We start from the raw sequence: 13,397 nt of genomic DNA, 5'->3' as shown, positions 1-13,397 counted from the left end.
GAGGGTTGAATGAGAGTTTCACCTCCCTATGTCAGGAAATGTGGACAGAAGGAAAAGGACAACCCCTAATTGTAAAGAAACTAACCATGTACTCCTTATGTTTTAGAGGAAAAGGAATGCTTTCGATGGACATGAATGATAACTGCAGAACCTAGGAACACATTGGCCCGTGGGCAAGTTATCCAGGCACACACACTTTTGAGATCACCTACGGATGAGGAGTTATCTGTTCCTTTTTTTACAATTGTTTTTTTCCCACGGCGCCCATCGAGACCAACTGCCTAATACTGCCTCGGCTATACTCTAACCATTTCCGGTTCACCTCCCAAAATACTATTCGGGTGACTTTCGGAATCCGGAGCACAACCGAGCGTTACATTATTTTGATACGGTTTCTGGAGTATCATTGGGGGCTGACCGCTGTGATCCGGGACTGCGGAGGGGGCTCTGTTGCCGTGTCCTGTGACCTTTGCCTGCCGTGCTGACTGCGTGTGGGGGCTGTCCTGAGGCCTGGAACTACAACTCCCAAGCTGTCCAGGCTGCCCAGTGAGGTGCGCACCACCAGCGTCAACATCAAGCGCCCGGAGGCGCTTAAATCATCACCGCGCCTCCCGCAGCGCGGGACTCCATTCTCTGCTCTGCTGCCTTACTTGACCCCAGGAGTATCATTGGGGGCTGACCGCTGTGATCCGGGACTGCAGAGGGGGCTCTGTCACCGTGTCCTGTGACCTTCGCCTGCCGCTCTGACTGCGTGCGGGGGCTGTCCTGAGGCCTGGAACTACAACTCCTAGGCTGCCCAGGCTGCCCAGTGAGGCGCGCACCACCAGCGGCAACATCAAGCGCCAGGAGGCGCTTAAATAATCACGGCGCGTCCCGCGGCGCGGGACGCGCGCGGGTGTGCCCGGGCAAAGTTGGGACAGTCTTAGGCCGTCAGAGGCCGAAGGAAGCCGGGCTGGGCCACAGAATTAATATTCACTTTTTAGCTAATGTAAGTTCATGGCCATATCTGGTTTACCTTAAATTGGAAAAAACTTGGCACATAGTTAATTTGACATTATCGAGCAATATACATGCGCATGTTCTTTTGTAGGGCTTAGAATTGTTTGTACTTTAATTATAATGGTAAAAACTGTTGACTTGCAGGGGGCAGACCCGGAATGGCCAAAAAAGGGACGATTGCGGGAAGGGGTTAGTAGGCACCTTAGATGCCTAATTTTTTAAGAGCTGAAAATGCCATGATTCATGAAATAAAGCAAACAGAGCGCAGATTGTCCCTGGACTCTCAAATGCCACAAACGCCCCATAATGGCAATACTATCTCAAGCCCTAATATCATTGATTATCCCGTTACTGAAAGTTTACAAACTAACGGGTGTATTTTTTCATCGCCGAAATCACCACGCCTACTAAACACCTCGCCGCACCCGCCTTCGCGGGTGCCGCAGCGTCTGGAGGTGTTGTGTGTGTTTGCTCTCCTTTGCCTACGGAGTTACAGGGGGAAATAGGGAACCTGCCTGTCTGATGTCGCTACAATACTGAGGTTGATACCGGGGACGAGCCTCAACACTTTCAGGACTCGTAGTCCCAGGATTCCCTTGGCCGCCCACACCTGCATCGGGGCTTTGAGCACCGCCCCCTGCTGACGTTATTTATTCCTTTGCCTTTTCCGCTGTGCAGGAGCGTCCCGGGAGAAGCCCGGGACAAGGGCCGGACCGTCCAAGGCCGTCAGAGGCCGGAGGAGGCAGGGCTGGGCCTGCTCCCTTGGCCCCGCTTCTCTGCATCTGGCAGCCGACACCCAAGTAAGACTGACAACTAATCAATTTGCACCAAACAAGGAACTTATTTAACGCCTCATGCGAACATTGGTCGTACCCCCTTGCTATCTCTGGGCACAAGTATGTTCGATTAAATAGATTTTGTACTGGTACCCCTGCTATTGTCAATGTGTATATTAAATGGGAAATAGAGCGTTGATATTATAGTAATGAACACTACACTACTAATATAATTCAGGTTTTATTTTTACCCGATCTGTTGAAGACTATGGGACAGATGTATCATCCATTTTTTTTGTCGCAAACACTGCGATTCGCAAAATAGCAGCATTTGCGACAAAAAAAACGGGATTTGGAATGTATCATGCAAAAAGCCTCGCATTATTAAGGAATCGCAAATTTTGCAATTCCTTAATATTGCGAGGCTTTTAAGAAATGGCAAATTGCAATTTCTTATTTGAAATGTATTAAGCATTTCAGTGTTGCGATTTTTGACTAAGAATTCGCAAATTACCACCAACTTGTAGTTGGTGGTAATTGGCGAATTCTTTTCAAAATGCACTTTTTTAAAATTCTAAAGGTGCCATATGACGCTCATATATGCCCTTAGGGCATGTATGTGCGCCATATACGTACACATGTCAAATTCAGGGGTGCAGCAGGGTGTCCATAAGACACCCTTGCACCCTTGAAATTATTCTTAAGTCTTATATATATCAAGAAATTGATGTTTCATGATATTGTTGAAAATAATCCTTGGAGTAATACATGTTTCAGTTAAATGATTAAAGAATAGAGAATTAAAGTTTGATTACGTTCTGATTGAGTTTAGTGAACAATTGTATATCATTTATATTTGTGCGTGCCTGAGTCCAGCAGGCAGTGTAGCAGGCTGGCCAACCCTTCAGTTCCTAACTTATGTGGCACCTAATTTTTATAGTGTTTTAAGGAGCATGCTTACTCACTCCAGCCATTTGCCCAAAAAGTCCCGGCTTTGGGGCCCAAAAAGTCCCGGCTTTGGAAGAAGCTTCGGTGGGACCACATGACATGATTAGAACATACCCTCAGGCAGTTAGCAGGGGGGAATAGTGAAAGATACAATTACACATGGTTTAGTGTCTTACAAACTAACTAGGAGAGCGATAGGAACAACAGAAGTAGATGTCATAGGACCCAACGATAGTTTGCAGAGTCATGGGTCTGCTGAGCCCAACGACACCCCCGGACTTACAATCTCTGAGAGGGATGTGTATCCACAGTATGACCAGGCCCCAAGAGAATTAAGTAAAGACCAGGTTGGACAGTTTTTAGTGTCATGGAATGTAGCTGGTCTTAGGAACAAGATGGCTTCCAGGGATTGGTCAAACTTTATTGACAAATATATCGTAATCATCATGCAGGAAACCTGGGCAGTGGAATCCCAGTATAGGCCGGGCTACCTACATTTTTCGTTCCCAGCAACCCACACAAACAGGGGAAGGCCAATGGGGGGCCTGACCACCTGGGTTAAGCAGGATGATAGGTATACTACTGTGCAATTAGACTCCAACTCCAAGGATATTCTAATTGTAAAACTAAACTCCCCTATGTTTGAAGATTTAATAATCTTCAATGTGTACGCAAGGGGGAAACCGGGAGGAAAATTGTCAGAGACAGTTGACCAATTGGGTCACCATCTAAAAAGCTTAGGGGAAATGCAAATGTATTGATATGTGGTGATTTTAATTGCTCTTTTGAGCCCCTGGACCAATTGGATATCGATCTTACAGAGGCAGAAGACGATAGCTGGCAAATCTCCCAACTAAACATACCCCCTATAAAGAGATGGACCCAAGCAGCTCTCCAACTCAAAACTTTAAATCTTGAGTGTGGACTTAAAGCAGTAAATGGAAGAACAAATGGGGATAAGCACGGAAGTCCTACATTTAACAATGGCAATAGCTCAAGTAGGATAGATTATATTCTAGTCAATCTGGAATTCTGGTCAGCTATCCGGGACATGAACGTTATTAAAAGAATTGAGAGTGACCATAATCCCCTCAGTTTAGAGATTCAGCTCCTTAAGGGCAAGGGAGAAGTCGCCAGGGATACAACAAATGATATCGTTCTTGCTAACGACACAAGGCAACTAAAAGGGGCTGAATGTTTAGGTAATCGCCACTGCATCACAGAAATGGATGCATTGGTATCGGGTGCAATCTCTGAGTTACAGGGCTGCTCATCCGATGATGATTATGTGACCAGGGTGGTTCCAATCCACACAACTCTTTTTTTAAATCTCAGTAAATTTTTTATTAAGGCAAGAAATGATCCACTCCGTAAAGGTAGAAGGAAGCCAGACTCCTAGTATGGCAAAAGCTGTAGAACTGCCTACAAATCCCTAGCACTTGCAGTGCGATCAACGGATAGGCTCTTAATACGTGATGCTAGGCGTCATTATAAAATGACCCAGCAGGAAGCAAAAAAATCCTGGGACAATAAATACTGGGAAGAATTATATGAGGCAAGTAAGTCCAGAAATATGACAGGCTTCTGGAATCTAGTGAGATGGGGCAAAGGGAACCAATGGCCCCAGCCAGAAAATACTGTCCCTCCTGATTGCTGGGTATCGCACTTTAAATTACAGTTTGCAGGCCCCGATGGGGTAAGCGTAGAAAGTCTGGATCCTACTATAAATTACACAGCTACTACCCCGCTGGTGTTTAGTCGGAGAGATATTGAACAAGCTCTAAACACAATACCGAGAGGAAGAGCCCCGGGTCTGGACACGATTACGGCAGACCTTTTTCTTCATAGCAAAGAGGTCTGGGTGCCGTATAAAGAGATGTTGGCGAATGCCATTTCCAAGGGCTCGCCATTACCAGAAGTTTGGAGGGGAGCTGAAATAATTCCAATTTTTAAAAAAGGGGACCGTGCCGATACTGCGAACTATAGGCCAATTAGCCTAATTGCATGTATTCAGAAGGTGGTGGCCAGGCTCGTGCTCCTTAGGATTCAGAACTGGATAGACGACTCAGGGGTCATGTCCGCGCTTCAGGCAGGCTTTCGCCCATTTACGAGTACTGTGGATCAAGTTTTTAGATTCTCTGCCATATATTGGAAATGGGTTATCCTTGGAGGGGGCACTCTTTACGCAGCTTTTGTAGATTTGAAATCGCCCTTTGATCTTGTGCCACGCACTAGGCTGTGGCGAGTGCTTCATGAGCAAGGTATGCCATATGAACTCCTTGCCTTCCTGATCAAATTTCATGAAAATAATTATGCTCAGGCTAGATGGGGAAATCAGGGCCAGGTTACTGATACATTTGCAACAGAAAGGGGAGTTAGACAAGGGTGCGTCCTGGCACCAACACTGTTTACGTTATATATAAACAGGGTCATCGAATATTATAGGGAAGTACACACAGATGCACCAAAACAAAATGGTATCCCAGTTCCCCTATTAATGTTTGCAGACGACACCCTCAATCTCCAAAACGCAAGAAGGGCTTTCAGAAAGCAATTGGTTGTTTTGAGATGTTCTGTAATGATCATGGCCTAATCATTAATGTGTCGAAAACAAAATTTATGGTAATGCATAGACACAAGAAAGTAAGGGGCACAGTTTTTATGAATGGCGAGCTCTTAGAACAAACAGATAGTTTCAGTTATTTGGGTATTACACTGGGGTCTCATTTAGAGTGGAAGCCACACATGACTTATTTAACCACTAAACATGCACAGTTGGCTGGTGTCCTACTGAGAGAGTTAAAATCCTCAGCCACACAACCAATAGCTCCAGCCCTTAAAATATACGACACAAAAGTTAGGGCCTCAATGCTGTATGGGGCTGAACTGTGGGGGGTTTCCGACGTCACAGCCTTGACTAATGCACAAAACAAATTCTTGCGGTGCCTAACAAGGCTCCCGCAATCTACACCACTGGTACCTCTGTATATGGATCTGGGATGTCGGAAAATACAGGACATATCTAGCTTTAGACTTATCGCATATTGGAGGAGGCTATGGGTTACACCCGAACTTTCCCATTATGCTTTAGCGCTTCTGGAAACCAGAAATATGGATTCAGGGGGTAAAATAGTATGGTTTAGACAGGTCAAGTCGCTTTTCAAAGCCTTAGGAATGATGGAACTATGGGAAAAACCTTCAGAAAATATCTTCCCCTCTCAAAAGACCTTAAAAGAGTTGTACTGGGCGTACATAACCCAAAGGGAGTTTCAGAAACATACTGATCCATCACTCACTAGGGCCTTTCTGGAACAAAAACACATTCCTGCTTACGAGCGATATTGGGACCTCATTACCATCCCAAATGATAGGAAACTTTTCCATCAATACAGGGTGGGAACCCTTCCTATCAATACATTTACTAGCAAATGGTCAAGTAATAAAGATCACCATCTGTGTCCTTTTTGTGTAGCCCAATCTGAAAGTCTAGCTCATGTATGTCCAGCATATAAAGCCCGGCGCCATAAATGGATTAGACCAATTTGCATACAGAAAGGCATCCAAAGTGGCACTGCGGCACTAAGAATTGTTAAAACAGATTGCACTGATAGCAAGGTAATTGCACTTGCAATATTTTTAAAATGGATGTGGTCAATACGCAGGAATAAATTGAAATTACTGTAGTCTGCATTATTTTAATCTGGCCCCTAAACCTAAAAAAATGTATGATAAGTAAAATGGTACTAAATTTTAATGGATTTTATATTCACACAGTATTTATTTTCTTAAATGGTTGTGTTGGAACACCCTGTACATAGCATCGATTGGATAAATTAATTAATGAACTTTCCCTGTAAACTGTGAACATTGGATGTAATAAGTATGAAATGTTGTTTTTTATTGTTTTTATTGTGTTGTCTTTTATGACTAATTGTCGAAATAAAGACATATTTGACTTGACTTGAGTTTAGTAAACAATTGCATGTCATTTATAGTTGTGCGTGCCTGAGTCCAGCAGGCAGTGTAGCAGGCTGACCACCCCCTTCAGTTTATACTAAGTGTGATTAGGTACACACCATCAGACACAGCACATTGATCGAACTATTGAGATTACTACTGAACACTTCTGTGAGAACAGGTGTGCGAAGACCACCCACCATTGACATAAGTTAGAAACACATAGGGCCTAGCACATGTAGTGATCATGTGCTCCCATGCCAAACATCAGGTCACATATCCACTGGCTAACACTGTCAACACGAGGTAGAAGACCCACCTGTGGTGACCATTGGAAAATTAGTTTATGACTCCAAAGGAAGCCACTAACATCCCTCATCAGATATGGTATGCTGGAAACTTTTACAACAGTTCACTTTTTATTTAAAAGAAGGACATGTACTGAATGTAAATGAAGTCAGTGCGCAGACTAAGTGCCTGTAACTGTTCTCCCAGACAAACTATTTAATTAAACAAACTGTTCCTGTTTCACGAAAAAGCCTCATGTCTTCTGTTTTTTAAGGAATTTCAAACTGAAGCAACATTTTGGTGAGCCACCATTGGAGCTGATTGGGACTTCGAATCCGAATGCAGCTGAAAGAAGGAGACCCCACCCGGGCTGATTCACATTGCACAACAAGACAAAGTGGGCAGTCACCGCAAATGATTGGAAGTTCTGACGAATCCGTGGGGAGGAGGTCTGTCCAGAAGCAGCCATTCCAAAGGGTTGGAGACTACATCAGAACCTCATAGTCTAAAGCATTTGGAGTATGGGAAACTAGGGAGAAAAGTAAAAGGATAACCTGAGTGCCCTTCCACTGTCAGGGTCTGGCATATTACCTATTTTATATGTCCTAGCTGTATCAGTTGTAAGGAAGTCAAATGTTTTGATAATTCAACACACTAGGAAAGGTGAATTGTGAATAGCCTTTGATAACTCCCAGGATGATTTTTTGAGATACAACTATCCTGATTGGGCGGAGTTGACACCTCAGTCTCAAACCTTTTTAGTTCAATGTTTTCTCAGTGCTAAAGAGCTTTCTTAACACCCTTAGTATCTGGAAGGAGTGTGAGAGGTGTATCTAGCTGAGACCATGTCACTAGGTCCCATGTCCCGCCCCAGTTTCAAAAGACTTCGGGGCAGATTTATGATAACTGGCGCATCCCCAGGGATGCGCCAGTTATTTTTCTCCGCTGCTCCGCCACCCATGGTGCGCCGCATTTATAATGCGGCGCACCATGGGGCAAAAACGGCACAGATGCGTGACGCATCTGTGCCGTAAAGGTGGCGCATTGCTGGAGTTGCGTCGCAAGCGCGACGCAGCTCCAGCAAGGCTTGGTTGTGCCCCATCTATACAATGCTGCGTCAAGACCTACGCCTGCTTCAAGCAGGCGCAGGGTTTTGACGCAGCATTGGCCTGAAAGTGACTGAGTGAAATCTCATAGATTTCACTCAGCCACATTTGCGAGGCGCACCTGCCATGGAACGCCCACCCTGCGCCGGAACGCCCACAAGTGGCGCAGGGCTTTACAACGTGACGCATCTGCCTAGATGCGTCACGTTGTAAATGGGTCGTAGGGATGCGCCATGTTTACGCTGCAGTTGCGTGATGCAAACGTGGCGCATTCCCAACATAAATCTGCCCCTTAAATGGGGGGGAGGGGACGGGGTTGCTTCTCCAACAAAGCTCCAGCACTCTGGAATAGTCTGCCTATGAATATCAAAGCAGTTCCCACCTAGCTGCGTTTTAGGAAACTGCTATAAACTTGGCTTTTCAATGCTTAGTACTCTCTTGCTCTTGCTCTTGCCAATACTGCCTTACCCAATTAGCTCCAAGACACCCTTGGGTATTCCCATGCTTTACAAATTAAATAACATAACATACATAACAGTTCCATAGGAGAGACAAGGGTGGCAGTCTGGTCGTTCTGCTTTTTGGACCTCCATCATTATTGCTCCTTACTGTCTCGCCCAAGTTTCAATCCGTCAAATAGACTAAAACGCATGCTTGCGATATTATTATTTTGAACTGCAGGATGTCAGCAAAACAGGGCATTTAGCTGCATTTATCAATAAAGACAACATGCAGCAATAGTGAGCTACCAAAAAGATAATGGGAAAATAATATTCACTAATATTGTCCATATTCAAGTCATACCTGAAGGTCAAACAGTTGCAGCAGTCTATTTTATATACTACAATAAGATGATGTAGTAGTTTGAGACAGACGGTAGGAGGGCATGTGTTACCAGGTAGCATATACTGCTCCTATTGCTATTTAAGATGTAGGGAATTGTGGATCAAATCAGTTTGCACTGCAAACATGTTGGCCATGTGGAGCTGAAGAAAGTTTGTGTCCACACAGATAGTGGGACAGGACAGAGGCTGAGCATGAGGTAATAATACGTGTGGGCCCCATTCACTAGCCTCTTAGATTTCAGTAATTTCCGCAAGTAATCCCTATGGGCAAGTAACGTTTGTCTGGGGCTCTGCATAACAATTTTAATACAAAACTTGCTCAATACTTTAACTAAAAAGTTCTGGCTGACATTACCTGTGGCAAATGATAGTGGCCTTTGTTATGAGAAAGGCATTGAGGAAGAGACTTCTCTTTGCAAGTGATACTTGGAGCTTGATTAAGAGATTGGTGATAATACAGAACCCTCCTAAAAACAGTGGCAGCATATTTACCTCCATGAATATATATCCCTAAGATACTCTATCGGGTGGCTTTAGACAAGAGCAATTGACCCCATGTGCAGTTCATGTTTATGTATATATTAAATAAAATAAAAATCTCTCTAAGGCATCTAATACAAATGTCAAGGAAATCCTGCAGGCCAGGGCAAGGTAAGACCAATCAAAATGTTGGTTGCTCATCTTTCATGGTTCAATACACTGCAGTACACCAGTACATCCTGTAGGAGGCTGTCATTCTCCCCCCTTAGTGAGAGAGGAAAAACAAAATAAACACAGTACAATAAAATACAATACAAATCTTTAATGGTAAGTTCTTTAAAGTTAAGTGGTGTGTGTGTAAGACTCACGTGTGTAAGCCCAGATAGTGCTTCCTTTTTCTTGCAATGACCCATTTTCATCAGTTGCAGAGACAAAAACTGTGTACAGATTCCCAGGTATTAGATTGTAGATGGTCACCGATTCATCGTTCACTATCTCTTGTGAGGCAGGGACCCCCGATACATCAACAAAGTAGGGGCGCTTGCTGCCAATTGGCGGAAGCCAGCTGAGGGACAATGAATCGATGGAGACCAGAACCACACGCAGCATGTTGATGTCTTTTGGTCCTGTAATCAGACAACAGAAAATCAGTCTGCTTGGATTTGTTTCAGATCAAATTTGATTGAACTAATGGAGTAACAAATCAAAAGCATTCTGCATTGATCACATGTATTCCAAATTGAGATGTGTAACACAAAACGTCACCATGATACCTTTTCAAAACATTTGTTATGAAGTCACATGACCTGCAACCCTTCATGGTCCTGGTACGGTGATTGTTCCATGATTTCCTATTGCATGTATGGCAATAGCCCACTTTTCATATATTTATGATACAGGTGCTCAGCCAATTCCCAATCATTTTGAGCAGACAGAGGTACAATAAAATAAAGTGTTTTAGAGATTCCACTCACAAGACCTGAAAAAATACTAGATGACAAGCTACTGTCTTGGACCACAAGCTGTTTTTGTTGCCAAAGCTTTCAGAACACATCTCAGTCTCAAGAAGAGGGCCAACATTCAGCATTTTAAATAATTTCGGACTGCGATTTTTTGTCCTTTTTTTTAGTGTGAGGATACTCTACCTAGAAGTACCTTTGTTGTCAATTGAAGTCAATAAAACATACATTTCCTGTGATACTGGAGACTGCAGACTTGAGGCCTGATTTGGAGTTTGATGGAGGGGTGCTCAGTCACAAACGTGATGGATTTTCCATCTGCCTTATTACAAGTGCAACATGATATAATGCTCTTCTAAAAAGGTGGACGTAACATCTGCAAAATCTGTGACGGAGTAACATCTGACGAACACCAATTCAGGCCCTAAGGGCAGAATTTAAAGTTTGGCGAGTAGAATACAAGGTCGCAAATCCAATGGAGTTTCCTGTTCCCTAAAGCCTTGTTTAATTTGCCTCCTTTTGAGATGTGCAAACCTGGAGTATTCTGTCATTGAAGTCTATGGAAACAGTTCCTTTAAATGTACAAATGACTGCTGAGATTTAGTGAGCAGATTATCCTTGGAGTGACAGAGGTAATGTCCCTCACCATCCCGAAGGGCACTAGTATGTCCACCAACCTCTAAATCAAGTCTTATGTCTTTACAGGCAAATCCAACCATGTAATAATCTCTGTTAGGGGAACTTTAATGGGATTATTTGCACATGGCACAAAGAACAATAAAACAGCCCTAAGTGACAGAAAGCATTGCATCAATTTACTTACTATTATACAAGCCTGCAGGTACAGTGCAAATTTGTGCAGCCCCACACAGTTGTCCACTTAGCCATTAACAAATAACACCTTTAGAATGCAGCACTTACCAGAACAGGGACAGCATACAGCTTTAGAACAAAGTCCACCCGCCTGAACAAATGCTCCAAACTATGCCAAAAAGTGTGCATGTGAGTTTGAGATGGCAACTAAAGGTAAAACTGTCCCTAGTTGATTTAATGCTATGGGTGAAAACAATTCATAGCCAGGGAGTCAGGCTGCAGAGTCTAAACTCAGTCTCCAATGAGCAGTTCCTTGACTTAGAGACAACCAATTTGGCAATGCCACAAAACGTGGGTGGATTTATCCAAATCTTGCTGGGAAAATAATAGAAAAAGTTCTCTCAGGGTTGTTCTGTGGACCATGGACATGTTTACATAGGCTATCCTCTCTCTGACTGGAGCTAAGTGCAAGAATCAGAGAAGAGAAATCATATGGTCTCAAAAATTTAGATGCATCAGGCCACAGGGAGAAGAGTTTTTTGTACCTAGATTTTCTGATGAGCAACACCCATGTATGTCCTTTCGATAAAGCTGCTATTGGAGAGTGCAAGAGCTATTGCTACCTGTACCTTGTTACAGAGACTGACTGGCCAACACTGTACCTAGCTACTACATTTTTATTGTCATTCTGTATATTTTGTATTCTTTTGTCATGTTGAAACTATGTTATCAAGTTGCAGTAATTCAAAATCAATAGAACCTTTTCTTTATGCTGTATTTTTCAGTGATGCACTTTAAAACTAAAAGGGGTTTATAACACATCTAACTAGTAAGAAACGCCCTTACTGCTATATATTTTTGTTTAACGTGCGTAGTGTATGGTCGCCATGTTTAGGAAGCACCATATTTTTTCTGGGCAGTTTTTAGGCATTGAAGCCTTAGGTTGGTCTTCCCCCAGCTTTTTGCCTGCCTCCTCTAGTTTCCTGACTTCGTTTTTGATGGAATAAGTGCTCTGTATTTTCAATCACAATAAGAGAGAGAGAGAAAGAAATACTAGCTCTTCTCCTAACTATAATCACTAGCACAAATGGGCAGCAATGATAGTTTTTCCAGAATGGACAGTCATGGGGGAATTCCAAAGATTGGAGTGGAGACCTCATTCACTTTATAGTGGCATGCTTCATCAGTTTCCCTGATCCACACCCTAGTATGAGTGTACCAACAATGTGGACTCAAGCAAAAAAAAAGGGTGGGAGTTCCAATATAAATTTTAGCTGGATATGTTGCCGGCATCCAGAAGGTAAGTGGTAAAAATGTCTCAAGATAACCCCAGGGAATTTACTTTATTAAGTGGGTACCTTAGACATAACTAAAACAGAGTTGTTGTCTTGTAGTCGAGTTGTATTGTGCCAAAAATACTCTAGTTAAGCCAACATGTTTCATACCGTCTTAAAAGCCCACATGGGTCTAGGGCCTTCATCAGGGCTAAGGAAACGGAGCCTAAGTCTCTGATTTTAACTCAAGGAGCCATTGCTTCAGAAACCTAAAAACATAATGAATGCAACATAGGGTTAAAAGGTGCTGGACTGTAACTGGCATAACAATGTAGTACAAACAGTAGTGACTTCAAGAAGCCATTTAGCCAGTGGGAGGAGTCAGTGGGAACCTTCGACTGGTAAAAGAGCCCCTATACTCCATCCATTTGAATATTTTTGTTTGGCATATTTAACCATGAGAATGTACACTTTACAAACATTTAAAACATGCTTTAACCCAAAGATTTCACCATTAAACAGTAAACTACACGATACAGGCCTACTAAGATATATCATAAAAGGCTCATATAAGAGGGCAGCAAGGGTTTGCGTTATACCTCAACTATCCGTTTGTACAAATTCTCGCATAGTCGCCTGATCATAGGTAAGATTGAATTTTCACCATATGTTCTTTTCAACTTATGTCATTTCATTAATTGATTCCTGTATAGCAGTTAAAAATCTTCCTATTGCACATGCCATATTTAAAATTCTCATATTTGTCAATAAACTAAGTGCTTGGTCTCTAATGAAACTTTTATAAGCAATAAAACTAGGTTTACATTTTTTTTTCCGTTCTTCTAAAAAGCGCAAACAATCCAGCAAAATATGTTAGCTGCTGCATTTTACTTGTAGGCCACAAGAGCACAGGCCTTGGTCATTCGACATGAAGGATTTTATCTTGCCGTTA

The 13,397-nt window shown here is 43.0% G+C and overlaps 1 protein-coding gene across 1 annotated transcript in view; it reads right to left on the bottom strand.

Moving 5' to 3' along the window:
* The window catches only part of LOC144792179 (receptor-type tyrosine-protein phosphatase eta-like), a 67,443-nt gene that overhangs the window by 35,299 nt on the left and 18,747 nt on the right, over positions 1–13,397 (bottom strand). The window contains exon 3 of the mRNA XM_078667079.1: positions 9,768–10,025. Coding sequence (XP_078523205.1) covers positions 9,768–10,025 — 258 coding nt within the window. The remainder of the gene's footprint in view (positions 1–9,767; positions 10,026–13,397) is intronic.

Source organism: Lissotriton helveticus, chromosome 11 (genome assembly GCF_964261635.1).
Source record: "Lissotriton helveticus chromosome 11, aLisHel1.1, whole genome shotgun sequence".
Taxonomy (NCBI): domain Eukaryota; kingdom Metazoa; phylum Chordata; class Amphibia; order Caudata; family Salamandridae; genus Lissotriton; species Lissotriton helveticus.
The sequence above is the reverse complement of the archived record's forward strand: the minus strand, read 5'-3'. Positions and strand labels throughout refer to the sequence as shown.